At 51.0% G+C, this 20,399-nt stretch overlaps 1 protein-coding gene across 4 annotated transcripts in view; it reads right to left on the bottom strand.

Moving 5' to 3' along the window:
* The window catches only part of FAM135B (family with sequence similarity 135 member B), a 282,823-nt gene that overhangs the window by 21,048 nt on the left and 241,376 nt on the right, over positions 1 to 20,399 (bottom strand). For all 4 annotated transcript variants that reach the window (XM_019459771.2, XM_019459770.2, XM_019459768.2 and 1 more), the window contains exons 9-12: positions 18,801 to 18,850; positions 8,652 to 8,807; positions 7,807 to 7,880; positions 890 to 1,044 (exon numbers count right to left, since the gene is read on the bottom strand). In XM_019459771.2, the coding sequence (XP_019315316.2) occupies positions 890 to 1,044; positions 7,807 to 7,880; positions 8,652 to 8,807; positions 18,801 to 18,850 (435 nt within the window). The remainder of the gene's footprint in view (positions 1 to 889; positions 1,045 to 7,806; positions 7,881 to 8,651; positions 8,808 to 18,800; positions 18,851 to 20,399) is intronic.

Here is a 20,399-nt window from a genome sequence, read left to right on the forward strand (position 1 = left end):
CCTTCTGGCTGTCCTACACGATGTGGACACTAGATGTCAGTTGGCTTATAAGCTGCATGATCTTTAATACATATTTATACCCCCGAGCCTCAGTTCCTCTCAGTGAAATAGGGCTTAGGAGGTTGGGTTGTCTGCTTTTTAATAGGATTAAAAAGATAAAACAGGTAAAACCTCCAGCGGGGTATTTTCTGGCTCTTTCAGGGACTATGGGTTTACTTCAGCTCTGTCACCTGTGATAGCTTTGGGGTTTCCAAGAGCAGGGCTGTGCGAGGGGACAGAGGACTAACATCTCCCGAATGCCCGGTGTGCATCAGGCCCCCCGCCCCCTCGCCCAGCTATCAATTCATTAACAAACTGTGCAACACCAGCAAGACAGACTGTGATTCGGACACAAACACACAAATACACAGGAACCCGCTGTCTTTTCTCCCTGAGCTGAGTAGCTCATCTACCAATCTGATCACTGATGCAGCCTGCTTTCTCGAATACCTTGTCTGGTTCATGGCACGAAGCAAGCACTCCATAGGAGTCTGAATCGAATGCCATTAGAATTCAAAGAGAAATGATTTTATATCTGAGTTGCACATTTGGGATAAGAAAGGATGTCCATCCTATGCTCACGGTATTCTGGTGAGGGGAGAATCTGGTTCCCATTCTATAGGTGGAAACACTGAGGCACTTGGTATGATTTTACCCCAGGAGGAGTCGGGAAGGGGATCTTTACTGCAGCTGTCCTTCTGTTACATCGATCTGTCAATTGCACTGACATAAGGTCATCTCCCACTGGTGGAGCCTGAACTGACAAATGACTTCCTTGATTTGGTTCAAATCGGAGAACAAATAGGGCAAAGGACTGGGACCTGCTGTTCTCTCCAAAACAAAGACCAACCTGTTGCAGGGCAGTCCACGTATCTGTCCTCAAAGATAACCGGTAGGGTGTTCCAGTCACCATCGATGTCCAGACACTCCGCGGGCAGCGGGGGCATGGTGGTGAGATACTCTGAATTCCGGATGTCCAGAGACAGCTGGCTGTGGGTCTGTATCCTGGGGACACACGTACCGGGTTAGCACCTAAGAAAGCCTTTTTTTTTTTTTTTACTTTGTTTGTTTATTTATTTAGAGTAGGAGTGGGGGGAGGAGCAGAGAGAAAGGGAGAGAGAGAATCCCAAGCAGGCTCCACACCATCAGCAAAGAACCTGACGCGGGGCTCGAACTCACAAACCGGGAGATCATGACCTGAGCCGAAACCAAGAGTCAACCAACTGAACCACCCAGGCACCTCTCCAAGGAAGTTTTAAATGTGTTAAGAATCGTTGCTCCAGCCCCTTATCCCAAGAAAATATTCAGAAAATGTTCAGCAGGCTCTGACAATCCACCATCTGTCTGTCCTCTCTTCCTTTCTTCCCAGCCACCTACCCAGCCCCCAATGCCATGGTCTGCTTTGTATCCTAACTGGCCTGGGCACTGAGGTTGGAGGTCAGCGATTGTTATGACCAGGGCACTTTATCACACCCCATTTCGGTGGGAAGCAACAAACACCATTCTAGCGGAGCAGGAACTGAGTTTCTAAATGGCAGGAATCTTAAATTAGTACTTTGGAGGAAACACTTCAAGTTACCTATCCTTTACTCCTGCGTTTCTAACCTCCTATAGGTTAAGAATGAAGAACCATCGAAAATTGCTATTTTTTTTTTTTTATTGCTTACTGTGTGGACACCAGCATCCTTGATTAGCATGTAAGTTCCCCTAGTTCAGGAGCCCTGGTTTTTTGTTCTTCTAAGTAGGATTAAAAAAAATGCCCCATGTTCTTCCTCCATGAACTGAATACCCTTCCACCAGCAGGAATTTCATTTCAGACTTGGAAACCACTAGTATTCCTCATTCAAAGGACTGGATGGTGGCAAACGTTTATTCCCTTCTCCTCAAGTCCCTGCAGAAGGGAGAGAGTTTATTTCCTCCCACGAAGGAAAAGTATGAGCATTGTGTCATCTTCTCCATTCTGCCTCAATCACACTTGCACAAGGGGGGGAGAAGAGGGCCTTACTGGGTTGGCCAGTTTGGGAGAAGAACTAAGCACATGTAGCTACTTTCTGTCTGACTGTCGCTCTTTTTGGAGCAGCCTGACCTCTGGAGGCCCCCACGTCACTTGTCAGCTGTGGAGGCAGGTCACGTGTTCCTGTAGGACAGCTCCACATGCGCCCAGGGAAAATTCTCCCAGTCAGCACTCTTGGTGACAAACATGATAAACATATGCATATGGATATGTTACATATGAATTTTGAATATACACTTGAAATATGAATATTTTATTTCCTTCTCATTTCTCCATTGGACTTTAACCTATGGTCAAAAAGGATACAGGGCGCCTGGATGGCTTGGTCAGTTAAGCATCCGATTCTTGATCTCGGCTCAGGTCATGATCTCACAGTTCATGACATTGAGCTCTGTATCCTGCTCTGCAGTGACAGCAGGGAGCCACTTGGGATCCTGTCTCTCTCTTTCTCTGCCCTTCCTCTGCTTGTGCGTACTCTCTCCCTCTCTCTCTCTCTCTCTCAAAATAAATAAACTTTAAAAAAAAAGATAAGCAATGTATTATCTTCCTCAAAGCCATGAAGGCTGTAGCAACTTCCTTTTTTTGTTTTTAATTTTTAAAAATGTTTTATTTTGGGGGGGACAGAGAGAGACAGAGCACGAGCAGAGAAGGGGTAGAGAGCGAGAGAGACACAGAATCTGAAGCAGGCTCCAGGCTCCGAGCTGTTAGCACAGAGCCCGATGCGGGGCTCGAACTCACGAACCATGAGATCATGACCTGAGCTGAAGTCAGCCACTTAACCGACTGAGCCACCCAGGCGCCCCTGAAGGCTGTAGCAACTTCCTAATATTGTGCACCTTCCTTTGAATATTTAAATGGTATTTTGTTCAAATATGCACTTCTTAGCCATCATCGGAACCTGGAACTTTGCGTCCAGTTTTTAGTTTTTTTACAAAGGTATATGGACTGGACACCCATGTGCATAGGACTGTGTCCACAAGCTAGGGTGTATACCTCCAGGATGGAAACTTGATTCTGGACCTAAAGAGCTAATAGCCATGAATAGATCAGGTGATTAATCAAGTAACTGTAACACAGCAGGAGAGCTGTAGGAGAGTCAGGTCTAGGTTGTTTTATGCAGGGAATTACCTCCTGCTAGAAGGTGGTGTATTATGTGCACAGACTTTGTGCCTGTGACCGAGCACCTAAAACAGTGCTTAGCATGTGTTTAAAAAAATGACTAAGATTTCCAGGGCACACATGCAGTGAGCTATCACCTCGCACCGGGGATGGCTTTTATTAAAACAAACCAAAAAATCAGTGTTGGTGAGGATGTGGAGAAGTCGGACCCCTTGTACATTGTTGATGCAGATGCAGAATGTCGCAGCTGCTTTCGAAAACAGTATGGAAGTGCCTTGAAAAATTAAAAATAGAACTACATATGATCGGGCAATCCTACTTCTGGGTATTTAACCAGAAGAACCGAAACCAGGGTGTTTAAGAGATATGTGCACCCCCATGTGCATGGCACTATTCACAACAGCCCAGCTCTGGAGACAAGCTAAGTGTCCATGAACAGGAAAGGGTTAAAGAAAACGCAGAACGATGCAATATTATTCAGCCTTAAAATAGAAGGGAATCCTGTCATACGTGACACCATGGACGAGCCTCGAGGACACGATGCTAAGTGAAATCAGTCAGCCTCAGAAGGACAAATGATGTGTGATTCCACTTACGAGAGGAGTCGAAAATAGTCAAATTCACAGAGTCAGAAAATAAAGTGGTGGCCGCCAGGGGCTGGGGTGAGGAAATGGGGAGATGCTAAGTAAAGGGCATAGAGTTTTCAAGGAAATAAGATGAGAAAGTTCTGGAGATCTGTTATACGCAGCATCCAGGGCTCTCTGTTCATCACCTACTTATTTCCATTTCAGATTTACTCAGACTCCAGCGGGACAGCTGGCAACATACGGATATTTCTATTTTAGAGCTTGAGAAATCCACAGTTTGGTTCTTCCGTGTATTCTCTGGGAGAATGGATCACCACTATACAGCACAGCCATGACGAGGAGGCTAGGAGTGTGGGATCTGGACTCCAGCCGTCCGTGTGTACATCACATGCTTGCTGTGTGGTCTAAGATAAGTTACTTAGCCTCTCTGAGCTCTGGTTTCCCCAGTTTCTTCTTAAAACATTTTTTTAAATGTTTATTTTTGAGAAAGAGAGAGAGAGACAGAGCGTGAGCAAGGGAGGGACAGAGAGAGGAGGAGACACAGAATCCGAAGCAGGCTCCAGGCTCCGAGCTGTCAGCACCGAGCCCGACATGGGGCTTAAACCCACAAACCCTAAGATCATGACCTGAGCTAAAGTCAGACGCTTAACCGACTGAGCCCCCCAGGTGCCCTTCCCCAGTTTCTTCTTTGGTGAAGTGAGGATAAAAACGGTTCGTAGCTCATAGTGTTATTGTGAACATTAGGCGAGCCAATGAACATTCAGCACTCAGCACGGCTTCTTACGAGAGTTCTCTCAACAGAAAAAGCATCAGCAAGGCAGGTAAAGTGCCTCTTGTGTTCAACACTATATACGCAGCATCTTGTAAAATGAATGCTTTTTAAAGATGAGTGTTACAATTATTACTACAGAAAAACATAAAAGACAGAGTGATAAATCCATGGTCATTGTTCCAGGGGCTAGACCACCAGTATCGGTCTTCCTGCATTCACTCGCATTCATACCGACATGCACATTTCATTCATAACATTTCCACTAGCAACTTTCCCTGAACGCTTTACTGTATGAAAAGCACAGTCTAGACACGGGTGAGACAGAAGAGAGAGACGATAACACAGACCCTTGCTACCAGCCAGTTCTAAACCGTTTTAAACACGGCAACGCTGCGTTTTAAAATGTTGCAACCCATGGGGCGCCTGGGGGCTCAGCTGATTGAGTGTCGGACTCTTGGTTTTGGCTCAGGTCATGATCTCATAGTTTGTGAGTTCGAGCCCCACATCGGGCTCTGCGCCGACCTGCTTGGGATTCTCTCTCTCCCTCTCTCTCTCTCTCTCTGCCCCCCTCTGTCCCTCCCTTGCTCTCTCTCTCTCTCATAATAAATAAATAAAGTTTAAAAAAATAAAACATAGCAACCCACGGCAAGAAACACTCTTCATTTTATGCGGCAAACGAGTGCAATCCCACACTCCCAGACACACACGGAAACAAGTTTCAGAAACACACCTCACTCGTACTTCCTGCTCCATCTTGTTCTGGCCCATCCCATCCTACTTCATTTAAAAAGTGCTGTTCCAAATCCACTGCGTGGATGTCACGTCTTCCTAAATGGCTGTGACCCGCTGTCTGAGAGACACAATCTAGTCTGAGCTTGAACGAGATGGGTCTGGACACACGGGTTCCACCTCGTCTGGCCACTTGTCCCTCCTGATTTGGAGGGACGCTTCTGACTCCTAGGCACACCTTCCCTCTGCAGCTCGGAGCCCCAGGTGGGTGGACCCTGCCCGTGAGAACCTGCTAGCCCTGCTCACCCACTCACTGCCTCGATGTGAGCGGAAATTCTGTGCCTCTCCTCCAGGAAGGTTCTCGGTTCCGGACATAAAATGCCCCTTTCTGTTCTGTGCGTCTTACTCTTGACAACCTAATAAAAAGTTTACTTCCTCCTGGGGGCGCCTGCGTGGCTCAGTCCATTAAGCATCCAACTTCGGCCTAGGTCATGATCTCATGGTGCCTGAGTTTGAGCCTGACTTTGGGCTCTGTGCTGACAGCTCAGAGCTTGGAGCCTACTTTGGATTCTGTATCTCCCTCTCTCTCTGCTCCAACCCCGTTCACATGTGTGCTCTCTCTCTCTCTCTCTCTCTCTCTCTCTCTCTCAACATAAATAAATAAACATTAAAAAAAGGAGGGTACTTGTGATGAGCCCTGGGTGTTGTACATAAGTGACAGACCACTACATTCTATACCCGAAACCAATATTACACTGTATGTTAATCAGAATCTAAACAAAAATTTGAAACAAACAAGCAAAAAACACATAGTGGCAGCTTGAAAGCGACCACGGTGCCAGCGTTCACACAGTGGAAATCAGCAAACACTAGAGACCCGAGTTTTGGGTTTTGTTTCTCTGAGAGCTAGTCCTTCACCGTGTATGAGGACGCTGGCCGCATCCCTTCTCGTCATGTTCTGTGTCCTCACCTTGACTTGTTTCTCTTTACTTGTCGCTACCTGAAACGACACAACTGACATCTTGCCTGTTTCTGCCCTAGAATGAGGGACCCCAAGGACAGAGTCTTTACTTTGTTCCCTGTGGTGTCCCCAGTGCCCGCGGGCACAAGAGACGATTGTGTAACGTATTAGTCATCATCTAACATTCCGTGAGTCGAGTCTGTGGCTTGAACAGTGTGTTCCATGGGTGTGGATGTTCTACAACCATTATCCTGCCTGTTTCAAGGAAACAAAGACTAGGAGGGGACAGTAAGAGAAAAAAAAAATCAACAAAAAAATGACTTTGTCAAGGACCTGCCGTAGGTCAAGAGAGGAACGGGATTTTGAACCCAGGTCGGCCGAACGTTACATCCTCTGTACTTGGTACAGCAATTGGCATTTCCACAAAATGGCCCTTGTGCCCGTTCCTTCCACGTGGACTTACACCCCCTGGGACCACAGCACGGCCCAACCACCTAGGGTTCGCCTATTGCGGCGGGAGTCAGGAAGCAGATTCCTACAACAGTCCTGACTCGCAGCCTTTTTGCTCAGCGGCCCACCATGCTATGTTTACATTTGTCAGGCTAACGCCTTCTGATTTTAGTTTGAGAACGGCCCTTCAGCCCGTCCTGGCCAAGAGCTGGATGGGATGAAGAGACGCGTGAGCGAGCGAGAGGTCTTACGTGTTTCTAGACAAGCTATTTTAACCCCAGGCGTGTCTCCCTTGGCGCCCCCTCGCTTTCAGGCTCCGCGAGGTAAACTGCAAATGCCAGTCTACTTTCCACCAGGATGAAGTGTGGAAAGAAGCAAGAGAGGGTTGTCAACATGGGGGACGAAAAGGTCTTCAGATCTGTCTTGCGTGGGAGGCGGACCTATAATGTTTCTCCTGCTGGATCTACTGTGCCATTTCAAACATCATTCCATCCATGTTTATTCCTTGAGGTGGATGTATCTTTCAGAAACAAAAGGAACCCCCTGTGTGGCAAAGGCCAACCCATCTTGGGGGAACCCATCTGTCCCTCCCCAGCAGGGAGATCTAGGAGAGAATGAGCTCATTTCTTGTTAACCCTCTGATTTTTCTTGTATGGTTTTCATTTTTTCTTTAATTTGGGAGGAAGGCAGACTTAGAAATTCATCAGCCCTCCTAATGAGGCAGTTTGGTCTTCATTCTTATGCTAAGTGCGTTTAGAAGCTCCTGCGAAGTCTCCAGCGAGTTCTGTGTTTTTTCTGACATTGCTTGTGGCCACACCACCTACTTCTCATTCATTTCACAAAGACTCAGCACAGATGTCTTCAGGGACCTGGGAGGTCTTGATTCTGTCTATAGAACCATAATAACACTCAACGAAAGAAAACTTCGGCTACTGACCTTCTCTGCCACCTGCTAGATCCCGCCTCTGCAATTCGTCTGACCCTTTTGCCTGCAGACAAAAGGCAGCCTGAATGTGCAAAGGTGGCTAGACTTCTCTCCTTTGCAGGCGGAGATGAGGGAAGAAGTACCTTTGGATAAGAATGTCTCGGGTGGCTACTTTTACGGTGTGACGCGGGCACGCAATTGGTTACTTACAGATTTTCCTGAAAGGTCAGGACTGCAACTTTTTGGTGCTCCATATAAAAGAAGGCCTCAGAAAACCTTCGGACCTGAGGAATAAGATAATGTAAACAGTTTAACTCGTTGGGTGGGCACGACCTCGATTTTTCAGAGGGAACTGGGGCTCACGGAGGTAAGTGGCATGTACTGAGGACAGCTGAGCCCCCCACCCCGGGGGTCTGAAACAAATACTTCCACGGCTACCCTCTCTCACTGGGGGCTCTTAGCCCAAAGCTGGCTTATGGACACAGTTGAATGCGTGTTTGTGAATCTGTTCCTGCATTGCTTTCTGTCATGTTCTTATTCAGGTTGCATTTCTTCTACTAGAATATAAGACACTCGAAGACTGTGACCATAAGTAAGTGCAGGCAAAACAGAATTTGCAAAGCCAGCCATGGAAGTGTGTCCACTAAGTGCTCTGTGGACCCAGATGTTTGGTTCTCTTGCTGTGAATGAGGAGACCAACATCTACTATGCATTAGGACCTATCCGTATGCACCTGAGCTGGTGGCAAAGAATAAGATCTTACATTTGAAGACACTTTTCTAAGCACTCGCCACACCCTTCAAGGCAGGCTCTGTTATCATCCGGTAGCCAAGGCAGGGTCTCATGAACGGTGGAGGCAACAGTTTCCGAACTGAACAAGTTCATAAAGCCTCCCTGCGAGCTGGTGGTGGGGTCAGGACCAGCACTCAGGACCAGCACTGACTATGGAAGTCAACCCCAATTCCTGTCCTGCCCAATGAACTAACTGTCGTCAAGCTTCCTCAAGGGATCCCCCGCGCGCATGATTAGAGATTGTGTACCATTGGACACCTTACCCTCAAGGTGTGATGTTCCTGGGTGAGGTAAGTGGTCACCTGGGAGTGCAGAGTCACCGTGTCTAGGAACTGGGTCCAGAGAGCCATCAGGTGGGAGGTGAGCCAGGCGAGATCCTTACTTATCTGCTCAGCGATCTTCTCTGGATTGTTCAACACCTGGAGAGGCAAAAAGAGGGGGTAGTAAAGAACCTCTTCCCCATGGAGCTCCTGCAGTCTTCCTCTTGGAAGACCCCTCTGCTTTTAGTGCGTCGCTCCTTTCTCTGGATTCTGTATCGCGTTACATCCTGAGTTCCGTCCTCTGTAGTCTCCTCGGACGCCAGTTCTTCATGGCCACTCTTTGGCAGGTAGAACCCTAGGCACTTCCCCACTCCATCCCTACCATTACCGTCTGGTATCGTACATCACCGCACAGAAAAAGAAAACGAGAATCAGAGGACTACAGTAGCACAGCCAAGGTCACACAGAGCTGGGAATCAGTGGCTCGGCTGTCCAACCACAGACCCATAGCACCAAGCTGCCTTTTACACAGGAGGCATTGAGGATGCTTCCTGAGAAGTGCTTCCGTCTTTGTAGCCTCAGGGCACCAACTAGTCTAGGTGATTCCCAAAAGGGGGGGTGGGGTACCCAACAGCCCTCCACCATCCTCCCGCCATTGCTCTAAATACCTTATGGGGGATCACGGGTGGCCTTAACTACAACTTGAAGAAGCCAGCCTAGAGCCTTTACGGGAACTTTGGACAGCTTGAGTGTAGAACTGGGAGGCCATCTGCTACAGGGGAAGGGGGCACTTTGGTTCTGGAGAGGGGAGATCAGGTCTCCGAGGAGAGGCAGGAAGCCAGGTGTCAAGGTCGGACACTGACTTCTAGGCCTCACCATGGGTTCCACGAGCACTAGATGTGCATCTTCCATGTCCCAGGCACATGTTTGGAACAAACAGGGCCACAAAGACAAACAAGAGAAGGTCTCTGCTTGCAGGGAGCCCCACTGAGCAGAGAAGAGTTAACCATGGGGAGGGTTGGGGATCTCTCTATCATGGGCGATGCACCAGGGACACACAACCACAGCCACTTCAAGCCCATCTCTGCCATCCTTCTTTGCCCTGGACCTCAGCTTCTTCATCTGTAAAATGGGTGTGCAAAGCAAGTGAGCACTCAGTGGATGTCATAACAACAGGAAAAGTAAGTTCAACGCCTTGCTCACAACAGTGAAGTGCCTTTTGCTTTCCTTGGACTAAAGGCTGATGCCAGAGGAAGGCAGGTGGCTGGAGTGAGGCATCTAAGAGGAAGAAAAGGAGGCAGGGAGGAGTTTTGAATCCAGTAAGCTTAATTCTTTAGGTATCATTAGTTTATAATTAAGGGCTGGCTTCTAGATACAGGGTGTCAACCGACTGAAGCCATCTCTGAGCTGCTTCTTCCCACAGGAAAGGTCACTTTTTGATGAATACACCAGCTGCAAAACTCCCAAGTGGGAGAACAGCCCCACTTTCTTCTGATGGGAAGCTTACTTCCCGCAGCGGCTCTGTTAGGAGGCAAGGGTCAAACGGGCACTGTCCACTCTTGGTCCAGCCCCACCGTCGGTGGCCAACGCCGTTCAGAAGTGGAAAAGAGAACACTGGGCTGGGGAGAGCGGGGGACATGGTCAGCCCCTGGGAATCCTCTAGGCTGGAATGTGAGGTCTTTGGGTGGAACCAGGAGTGGCCCCTCTTCCCCACTTCCCCTCGCTAATGAGCACCAAACACGTGCATCAGCACTCGGCACCGTTTCACCCCTGACACCACGGCCTGCCTTACCTCTGGCTCCCTTCCCTTCTGGCCCAGGGCACGCCCTGCCCCGGCCACACTGTCCCGCTTCCCGTGGCCCGAACACACCCAGCTACACCCACGTGCCAGGCTCTGACCAGAGAGCACGTCCACCCCGAGGACCTCCTTTCATCAGCCAGCTCCCTTCTCCCTCCCTTCGTCACTTTGGACTTGTCTGTTCCCCACCAGAGAACTGTTCAAGGAGCCAATGCGGTCCCCCTTGTTCCCAATGATTCTTTAGAAACATCTACCTGCTCAAGGGTAAGTCAAACCTCGCTCTCCTGAAGCCTACTTGACCTCGCACAGACCACGCTCATGGCACCCGTGGCCACACGTGGTTCCTACAGCCCTCCTTTGACTGCGCCGTGAGACTCAGCCTTCTCTGCATTCCCAATAACTACGCGCTGGTGGATGAGCAGTGGGGATCTAGTCACTCTTTACTGAACAATCTGGTGACTCTGCATAAGTAAGAGGCACCCCAGGCCTCGGTAACCGGACCTCCCAGCCATGGCTCTCCCATCCCCGCTGCAGTGGAAGCAGGAAACACAGCATGAACCCCGAGCTTGGCCACCACAGCGATAAAGCGAGAAAGCAAAGCTACTCATTGAACGTGTCTTTGGGAGAATTATTTTTTCCCCTGGTTGATTACAGAAAGGGCTCCAGAAAAGGTTATGGAAGCTTCTAATTAGGCCACAAGAGGACTCTCCTCCCTCTCACAGACGCCTGGGCCTGTGTCATTACAGATGATGGGCATGGAGGGGCTTCTCACGCAAGACCCAGGAGAGGCCCTTCATGCGAACAAGGAGGCAACTGGGCCCCACGCTGCTGCGGGTGAAGCTGCCTGAGGAACGCTCCACCACTCACCCCTGTCGCTCACCTGGGTTCTAACCATTCACCTTTGTTCACTCTCGCACCCCCGGTTTATTGAGTGACTGTTATGTGCCAGGGGTGTGCGGAGCTTGGGGGAGCCACAGATGATTACAGCCAGTCCTGGAAGAGGCAGATGGCCCCGTGACAGTCAATCATTTAGAGAGTTATAATATACCTACTAAGTGCTGTGGGAGAGATGTGTACTGAGTACTGCAGAAGGGTCAGGGAGGCTTCCTGGAGGAAGTGATAGCTGTGTTGTGTTCTCAAGGTAAATAAAAGCCTCTGTACCTTCCCTGAACTAACCAGGTTCTCTGACACCCAGAGCTTTGCAGTTACAGAAGAGGCCCCTGTTGTCAGAGTGATCATACAACGTGGCCGGGTCCCTCTGGGTCTGTGAACAGTTCCCACATTTGAGGGGAGGGGGCCTTGAGGGCATGCTGGTCATTATTGCCAAAGCCCCACTCCGCAGTGGAGATGTTCTGCGGGGGGGGGGGGGGGGGGGGGGGTGCAGCTTGGGAGGTTCCCTGGGGAAGGGAAGCCCAGGCTGAGGGGATCAGCCTCTGTGCCCGGCCTCACAGCATGGCAGAGGGGGGTCGTACCTGCACTGACATCTCCTGGAAAATCTTATAAAGGTACAATCTCCTGCCCCAGCCCAGATCAAATCAGAATCTGTGTTTAGCAAGATTTCCATAAAACAAACAAACAAACAAAAAGATTACCAGCTATTTCTTAAGCATATCAAGTTTGAGAAATTCTAAAACTGGAGACAGAAATGGATGGTACTCAAAAGACCTTCCACTGGCTGAGCTCTGTCACTCCCTGGCTCTAAATAATCAGAGCTGTGAGGTGCCCTCCAGAGTTCGTGTTGAAAAGTAACCGTGCCACAGACTGTGGCTGGCCATGGGAGAAGTCGCCGTGATCACAGGGGACAGTCACTCTCTACAGCTTTCGTTTCCTCTGCTAGGCGACTGGGCTAATGAAACCTACATGCCCAAACCTACAGACCAAAGCAAGGATTCATTGAGAAGTCTTGTAACATCCTTATCAGTGGGGTCATTGTTTTGAACCACATCACAAAGATGTATTCAGACCTAAGTGAAATAATTAAAAAAAAAACAAACAAACAAAACCCTCTGGCAAGGCAACTGGCCAAAAAAAAAAAAAAAAAAAAATTCCACACAATTAAGTAAACAAAACAAGAAAAACCCAGGCCACCTCAACTGGTAGCTGTTCATCTATACCTGATAACTTATTTTTAGTATTTCCTGCTAGGAGGGTACAGCTTGAGGAAAGACCGTTCAACAATTTAAGGTCTCCTAGAAGTCTACAGCAGCAAACAAGAAAGAGTCCTCTGTATGAAAGGAAACCCAGTCCTTCTGAATTCTTAAAGAAAACTGGCAATTGCTTTCAGGTAGATAATCAGCATACGGTGAGCATGTCTGTTGTACCGAAGCACGTGGCTCAATATCACTAGAACCTTCCCGTGTGGGTAGAGAGCACACCCCATCCCTTCCCGGATCAGGATGCACAGCAAGGACATCAGCGTGTGTGACTGTTCCCTCCCTGCCGCTGGGCACACACACGGACTCCTTCGTGGTTAGCCTCTCAGAGAGCCAGGAGCCCCTCATCCTACACCTCCCGGTGGAGCCCTGACCTTACTGGCAGCTTCTGAACAAATCTTTCTGGCCAGGCTGCTAGCCCTGGGAAAGTGTCCCCATCACTGTATTGCCAACGACGAGCAAAGTGGCCGGCACACAGTAGGCGCCTAATAAATGTTATACGATTCACATGGCATAAAGATACATGTGAACTGCTCCATGACTACAGAACTCTATGTTTTCAACTTTTGGTAAATCACTGGAAAAGATTCCCCGCCAGCCCCCACCTCCATCCATCCCCTTTGAGGGACACCTCACTCCTTGGTGTGACTGACCACTAGGTGGCGACGTCCTGCCTCTGAATACTTGCTGGGCTGTGAGCACCCTTTTGGGGAGTCGGGGAGGGGGCTCGGTTTCTTCCGCCGCCAGCACTAGGGCAGCTCTGTAGCTGAAGCCCACCCCCAGTCCCTGCTTCCCTTCCTCTCACCCAGCCACACCCTTACACCAGTGGGTTACTTTGATTGCTCTGTACAAAATTAAGCCCGCAGCCACACCATCACTCAAAACCAGGGGTCTGGCGCCAAAGGAGGAAGGCAACCCACTGGCTGCTCATGAGACAGACTCAGCGGCAGCCTGGCTCTCACCCGAACCATCACAGGGACCGGATACGTCAATATAGCAGTGGGTTGCAGACCGCCTTGGGGCCAGGTGCTGAGCCCACCCCTTGGTGGTGGCCACCCTTTGGTGCCGCTGTGACAAAATGAATGGGGACAGGTCTGTGCGTCCCCCTGCATTTTCAGGGCTGCTCGGAGGGAGTGCCCAGTGTGTCACAGGTGGGAGCCAGCGTCCAGTCCACACGAGCCTGTGTTGTCACTGGCTTTAGCTGTAAATGTGATTAGCTACCCTTCCTGCCTCAAGACCCGCTCTCCTTCTCGCCTCCTCCACATGGTCCCCCATGAGCTTGTCACCTTCCTGCATAGCTCCCTATGGCCTGGGGATTAATCCAAGCTCTTCACCATGCAGGGCACGCAGGCTCCTTCATTGTTAGCCCAGGCTCCCCGACGGAGCCTCAGTCGCCCCACTGGCTCCCCTTCTGGGAGCCCCATTCACTGATGCATAATCCTGGCCTTGGCCCTGAGGCTCTCCGTTTCACCTCCATTGCCCAGACTGTCCTCTTACTGGACACCACGAGGCTTTCTCCCACGCAGCCTACGCTCTGGGGTCCACTAGGATCTGTCTCCCCACAGCAATTTAGCTAGTGACACATCCTCATGAAGTCCCACAAACACACACGTCTGTGTCCGTATCTGCAGCCTCCACCAGCACGCAGGGTCTATCGGGACAGAGCCAACAAGTGGCAATGGAACCGTGTGCATGTGTGAGCTCATTTCGCCCTGAGAACGGTCCTGTACACGCGATAAAGCAGTCACCCAGAGGGGACATGGCCTGGCCAAACTGGACAGCCAGCCCACATCCTCAGGACTGTGCCGTGCGGTCCGGCAGAAGTGGCCTCTGACCACTGACCCTCCCTGGTGGCGATGCCCAGGGGTTGCTGAGCCGGTGAATGAGCGTGCTGACTCCCGCCTCCTCCTGGAGACGAGCCAACAGCCTTGGGGTGACCACAGCTGCTCCAGGGTCGCCTGCTGGGACCAGCGTGACCAGGGTCACCTTTGGTAGCATGTAGCATTCCTGCAATTCATGAGTGCACCCGTTCATTCCACAAATGAGCCCTTCCAGGCACTGGAGGTTCGAGAGTGACCAAGTCACTTCCCTAGGCTGTGGGTCCCCCAGGGAAGGGGATCCCCGCTGAGCCCTCAGGGCCTAGTGCAGGGCCTGGCGAGTCCTGGGGGACTCACAAAATGTTTGCTGAAATGAATCGGCACTCCTGAGCCAACTGTCCCGGGTAGTTCGCGGAAACACTGACCCTCTGTGGTCACGGGGACAAGTGGAGCACGGCCTTTGAACCACGTGCCCTGCTGGGCACGTGCGGTGCCAGAACCTACTTTACGGCCAGGGAAGTGACAAGCGAGGTCGCGTGATGATTGTAGCAAACAGGACGGTCAGCTTTTTGTGCGTTTGTCGCCCGCCAGGGCCGCATGGGGATGCCCCACGAGCTCCACCTCCGTGGTTTGCAAACGATGATTCTGCTTCCCAGGAGGGCCTCATGGAGGAGGCCGGGAGGGCTCCAGCGCCTCTGCGGCCGGCGCCTGACCCTGTTCTGCCAAGTGCTGTGACTCTGGGCGAACAACCCGTCCTCTGTGAGCTGAGCCCTGATGCTTCATCCGCTGAGAAAAACAGGATCGCCCACGCTGGAGAACTGCTGCGTCCGTTAACTGAGGAAACGCACACAAAACAGCAGCCCGCAGCCCGCCAGCGTGAGAGCTTGCGACTCGGAGAAAAGGAGGTTAATCAAAACCAAGTGACTGTGTCTCCACCTCACAGATGAGAAAATCAAGGCCCATAAAGTTTAAGCAACTTGTCTAAAGTCTCACGGTTAGTAGGTGTGGAATTCAAAGCCAGGTCTCCCTGGCGTGGACGGGACCACTTCTGCAGCGTGTCATGACTCCGGGTCACGACCACAGCCCCCCATCCACCCGCCACCTAGTGAGGTCACCCTGAGGAGAGGAGCACGGCAGGAAACTGAGGCAGAGGGCCGGGCGCTGCACAGCCCGGGAGCGGGCACCCCATCTCCCTCCACCACCTACTGGGTGCCCTGGCCGAGTGTTTCTGTAAAGGCAAAGTCTCCGGGCGCCCGGGTGGGTCCGGCGGTTAAGCGTCTGACTCTTGATTTCAGCTCAGGTCACGATCTCACGGTTCGTGAGTTCCAGCCCCGTGTCGGGCTCTGTGCTGACAGTGCAGAGCCTGCTTGGGATTCTCTCTCTGCCCCTCCCCTTCTCCCCTCTCTCTGTCTCTCTCAGAATAAATAAATAAACCTTTAAAAAAAAAAAAAGAAGGCAGAGTCTCAGCGGTTACAGGGGGAGACTGCACACCACAAGCCCTTAAACTGCACCTGCCTCAGAGCGCACACTCGGGAAATGCTGGCTGTCTGGGAACCGGAGCGACACAGGCGCGGCCACCAGCGGAGAACGCACGGGACACCCCGGCTCTGACCGCACACCGCGTTGGCAGCGGGAGGAGAGACGGTCGGCGGGGTGACGAACAGCCGTGCACGGCTGCGTTTTCTAAAACTAGAACCAAGCGTTCGGTAATTCGCAGATTGTGTCTCCTTGGGACACCGCAAGGGGCGGAGCTGAGACCCCCGGTTTTCTCCGCACGGCAGACCCCTGGGCCAGGCACTCGCAGGGCCCTCTCGTGAGCTCTCTCCTGGGCCCCTCACAACAAGCACGACACACACACACAGGAATCCGAGGCCCGTAGAGATCTTAAATCGCAGGTGCAGGATCACGCAGCTGACGCGAGGAAGGGCTGGAGCCTGGACTTGAGCCTGGAAGCCTGTGGACCTTTCCAAGGTGCCGCCACCCTGATTCACTCAGGGGAAGGGGAGAGCGGCGGCCCCTGCTGTCTTCCGCCCGGTGGACGGCTTTGCCGTCCCTCTGGTGCACCGCCTTCATCACCTCCACGTTTAGGGGGTGTATGCTCCTCGTGGTGGCATCCAGGTCCCTTGCCAGCCATATCTTTCCCTTCCACACTCTCTAAGACGACTTCTTGTGTCCCTCACGTGTCCCCACCTGTATCAGGAGCAGTGCCTGCGATGTGACTCCTTGCTGACCGTGACACCTAAGCCCCACCTTTCCTCAGGGCTCCCAGCAAATGGCCCTTCCTTTCTAGACCCTTCCACACCCCAGCACGCAGCGCGACCTCTGTGCTCTGCCTTACCACCGGGAGGAAGTGTTTTGCTGACTTTATGACGTGCTTTAGACCAGGGGCTCTCAACCCTGGTGGCACAGGAGACTCATCTGGGGAGCTCTCCCTTTCGAATTTTCTTCTAGTTTTACTGGGAAATAACTGACATAGAACATTGTGCATTCCAAGTGTACCACATCACGATTTGATAAATGCATACACTGTGAAGTGATCACCGCAATCGGGTTAGTTAACACATCCGTCACTTGACCTGCTTACCATGCTTCCCCTCTTTGATGAGAGCACTTAAGATCTACCCTCGCAGTAACTTTCAAGTACACAGAACAGTCCTGTCACCTTCAGTCTCCACACTGTGTATTACACTCCCAGAACCTACTCATCTTCTAACAGGAAGTCTGTACCTCTTGACCACCATCCCCCATCTCCCCCTTCCTCTGGCAACCGCCGAGCTGTGCTCTGTTCCTAGGACTCGGGTTTTTGTTTTACGTTTCACAGGTAAGTGAGATCATACATGATAGGTCTTTCTCTGCCCGACTCACTGCACTTAGCATGATGTCCTCGAGATCCATCCACGTTGTGGGGCACCTGAATCGCTCAGTCGGTCGAGCAGGGCTGACTCTTGGTTTTGGTTCAGATCACGATCTCATGGTTCATGAATTTGAGCCCCACATCGGGCTCCGTGCTGTCGGTGTGGAGACTGCTTGGCATTCTCTCTGTCTCTGCTCTCTCTCTCTCCCCTCTCTGCGCGTGCTCTCTCTCCCCCTCTCTGTCCCGCCCTCTCTCTCAAAATAAATAAATACACTTAAAAAAAGATTCATCCACATTGGCGCAAATGGCAGGATTTGCTTCTTATGGCTGAATAGTATTCCACTGCAGAGATAGACCACGTTTTCTTTACCCATTCATCCGCACATGAACACCCAGGTTGTTTCCAGGCCTTTGCTATCGTGAATAACGCTTCAGTGGATGCTGGCGTGCAGACATCTCTTCGGGATGGTGATTACATCCTTGGATGTTTACTCAGTAGCGAAACTGCTGGATCCTATGATAGCTGCAGTTTTAAATATCTGGAGAACCTCCACAGTGTTTTCCATGGTGACTGCTCCAGTTTTTATCCCCAACAACAGTGCACGAGGCTTCCCTTTCCTCCTCATCCTCGACAGCACTTGACAGCTCTTGTCTTTTGGGTAACAGCCACTCTAACAGGAGTGAGGTGATGTCTCATTGTGGTTTTGACTGCTCCAGGGAGCATTTAATGAATATAAATACCTGAGATCCACTCCCTCGTACTCTGTCTCCACCAGTTCAGGCTGGACCCAGGCAAAGGCACATCTTTCAAGTTCCAAGTGTGTTTCTGCTGTGCGGCAAGGGCTGAAAACACTGGTCTACGAGACAGGGGCATCACTTTGCAATGAGATGGTCTTTTGAGCCCAGCTTCCAGCACTGACTAAAGTGTCACCAACCCCGAGCTGCCAGCCTTGGTTCCATCTTAATTTGCCTCTCGCTCTAGAAGGACAGTGTGTAGTACGCACCTAGACCACCCAACGCAACGGGATGTGAAATTATTCCAGGGATCGCAGGTAACAATAGCATGCATTAGCCAAGTGCCTATATTCAGCACATAGTCTCGACGCATGCCTGATGAACCCTTGGCAAATGCAATTGTTTCCATCGTCAGTATCATAGTGCTGCTAGCCCCTAGCCATGGCTGAGGCCATCTGGGCACAGGCGCAAAGTCTCCATCACCCTCCGGGAGAGGCACACAGTTGGTCGTTAATACGTTTTGTTAAATGGATGAGTAATCGACAAATAGATGTAGTGTCAGCTCCAGGGACAGAGACCTGTTAACTGGTTTCTTTTTTCTCCCAAAGCCTCTCGCAGAGAGCTAGAGGTCTAGTGGACACTTAGAACAAAGGGTGAGGGGGTAGAGGAGGTGCAGGTCTAGAGGGAGCATACGTGCCCAGTGTTTTCATCTCCGACTTCTACATCAAGCCAGCACCCATGTTGGCCCTGTACCTCGACTGCCCTTCGGACCCACAGGACCAGTTTTCTAATTACCTGTAGCTCGGAGCACAGCTGAGAAAGCGTTTCCTCAACAGCAAGGGACTCTAGGAAGAAAAAAAAAAGATGCACAATAAAATGGACACACGCTGAAAAGCTGCAGTTGCTAACTACAATAAAGAAGCATACGTTCAGGTTGGCATTTGAGTCACAGAAAGAAACACATGGCCTGAGGACTCTCCCTCTTTCTCTTCTAATTGCCTAACGGGGTCATATTTATAAAAAGGAGAAACCTGATTTGGAGCCCGGTGACCTCATACTAGATAAAGGTCAACAGCATCTCAGGGATGCCTTTCTGAGGAATAGAAGGCCCCCACATTCACACAGCACTTTGTGGGGTTCAGAGCGATCCCACATTCTTCTGGACTTCTGCAGGTATGTGCCTACAGGCGTGGGTGTACATGCATCCGTGTGTGTGACGCATGTGGGGCCTGGGTTTGGATCTCCATCAGCCAGGTGAATGCTGGGAAGCACAGAGAAGTGGAGTAGCAGAGCTGAACCCAGACCACTGACTCTGACACTGAGGGTCATCGTGACCTTCCCTGCCACCCACAGAGGAGCTGGCGATCTCACCTCTGATCAGCAGGAACCTCTGGCCTCCGGCCAGTGGTGATTTAATCCTTGCATCTGCCTGTATTAGGACTCTCCCCTAGTTCTATGACACGTGGTCGGGGGTTTGCACTTGGCCACAGCATCAGGTCCCTTTAAAGCCTTGCTGCCCAGATGAGTGGGACCAATCCATCAACACCTCCGGATCCTCACTGATGTCCTGATAAGCACATGCCTTATCCCCCTGCCCCCATCCAGCACCTTCCTCAGGTCTGTGAGTCCCACCAGGCACAGCGGACTTTTGTCATATTGAACATGACTGCGTCCGGGGCGTCTGGCACATAGTAGAGGCTTGATAAAAACATGATGGTGAATGAGTGAGCAAATAAACCCAGTTCCTTTGGGCAAAAAGTTAAAACAACAAGTCAACTGTCCGTGTACAATCTCCATTTTCCTTTTGGGTTATGTAAGCTGTCTCTGATTCTGTGCATGCTTTTATGGTGTGTATAACATCTGAACCGGAAAAAAATTCGATGTTGCTACTGCATGATTCAGAGTAGTGCCTGACTTGTCTAGGGGGTCAGAGCTGGTAAGCCCAGATGGGAACATGGCACCACCATTCATCAACCGCCCTGTACCGACTCCTTCACCCTGCAGGCCAGGCACTTTGTACGAGGGATCTGAGGGGGCCTCTGCTCTCCAAGACCCCACATCTGGTGGGGATGAGAAACATGCACATAGGATATCACTCTCGTGTGGTGTGTGCAGTGCAGCAATGGACAACGTATGAGGCCATAAATACCTCCAAAGCCAAGACCGGCTCAGTAGGTCTAGGGGTGTAACTGGGGAAGCTGAGGAACCCCAGCAGGACTGTTCTTAACCCTGAACCAGGCTAAAGACCTGGCCTCTGTTCTGGAAGCAAAGGGTCCTCAGCAGAGGACTGACAGCAGAATCACACTGTGTCACCTGCTGTCAATGAGAGGGATGATAGAAGGGACCCTGCCCCAGGAGCCACTGCAGGAGCTCTTGTCTTAGTCCTGTCGTGCA

Source organism: Panthera pardus, unplaced genomic scaffold (assembly GCF_024362965.1).
Source record: "Panthera pardus isolate Hobbes unplaced genomic scaffold, ASM2436296v1 HiC_scaffold_7, whole genome shotgun sequence".
NCBI classification, from domain to species: domain Eukaryota; kingdom Metazoa; phylum Chordata; class Mammalia; order Carnivora; family Felidae; genus Panthera; species Panthera pardus.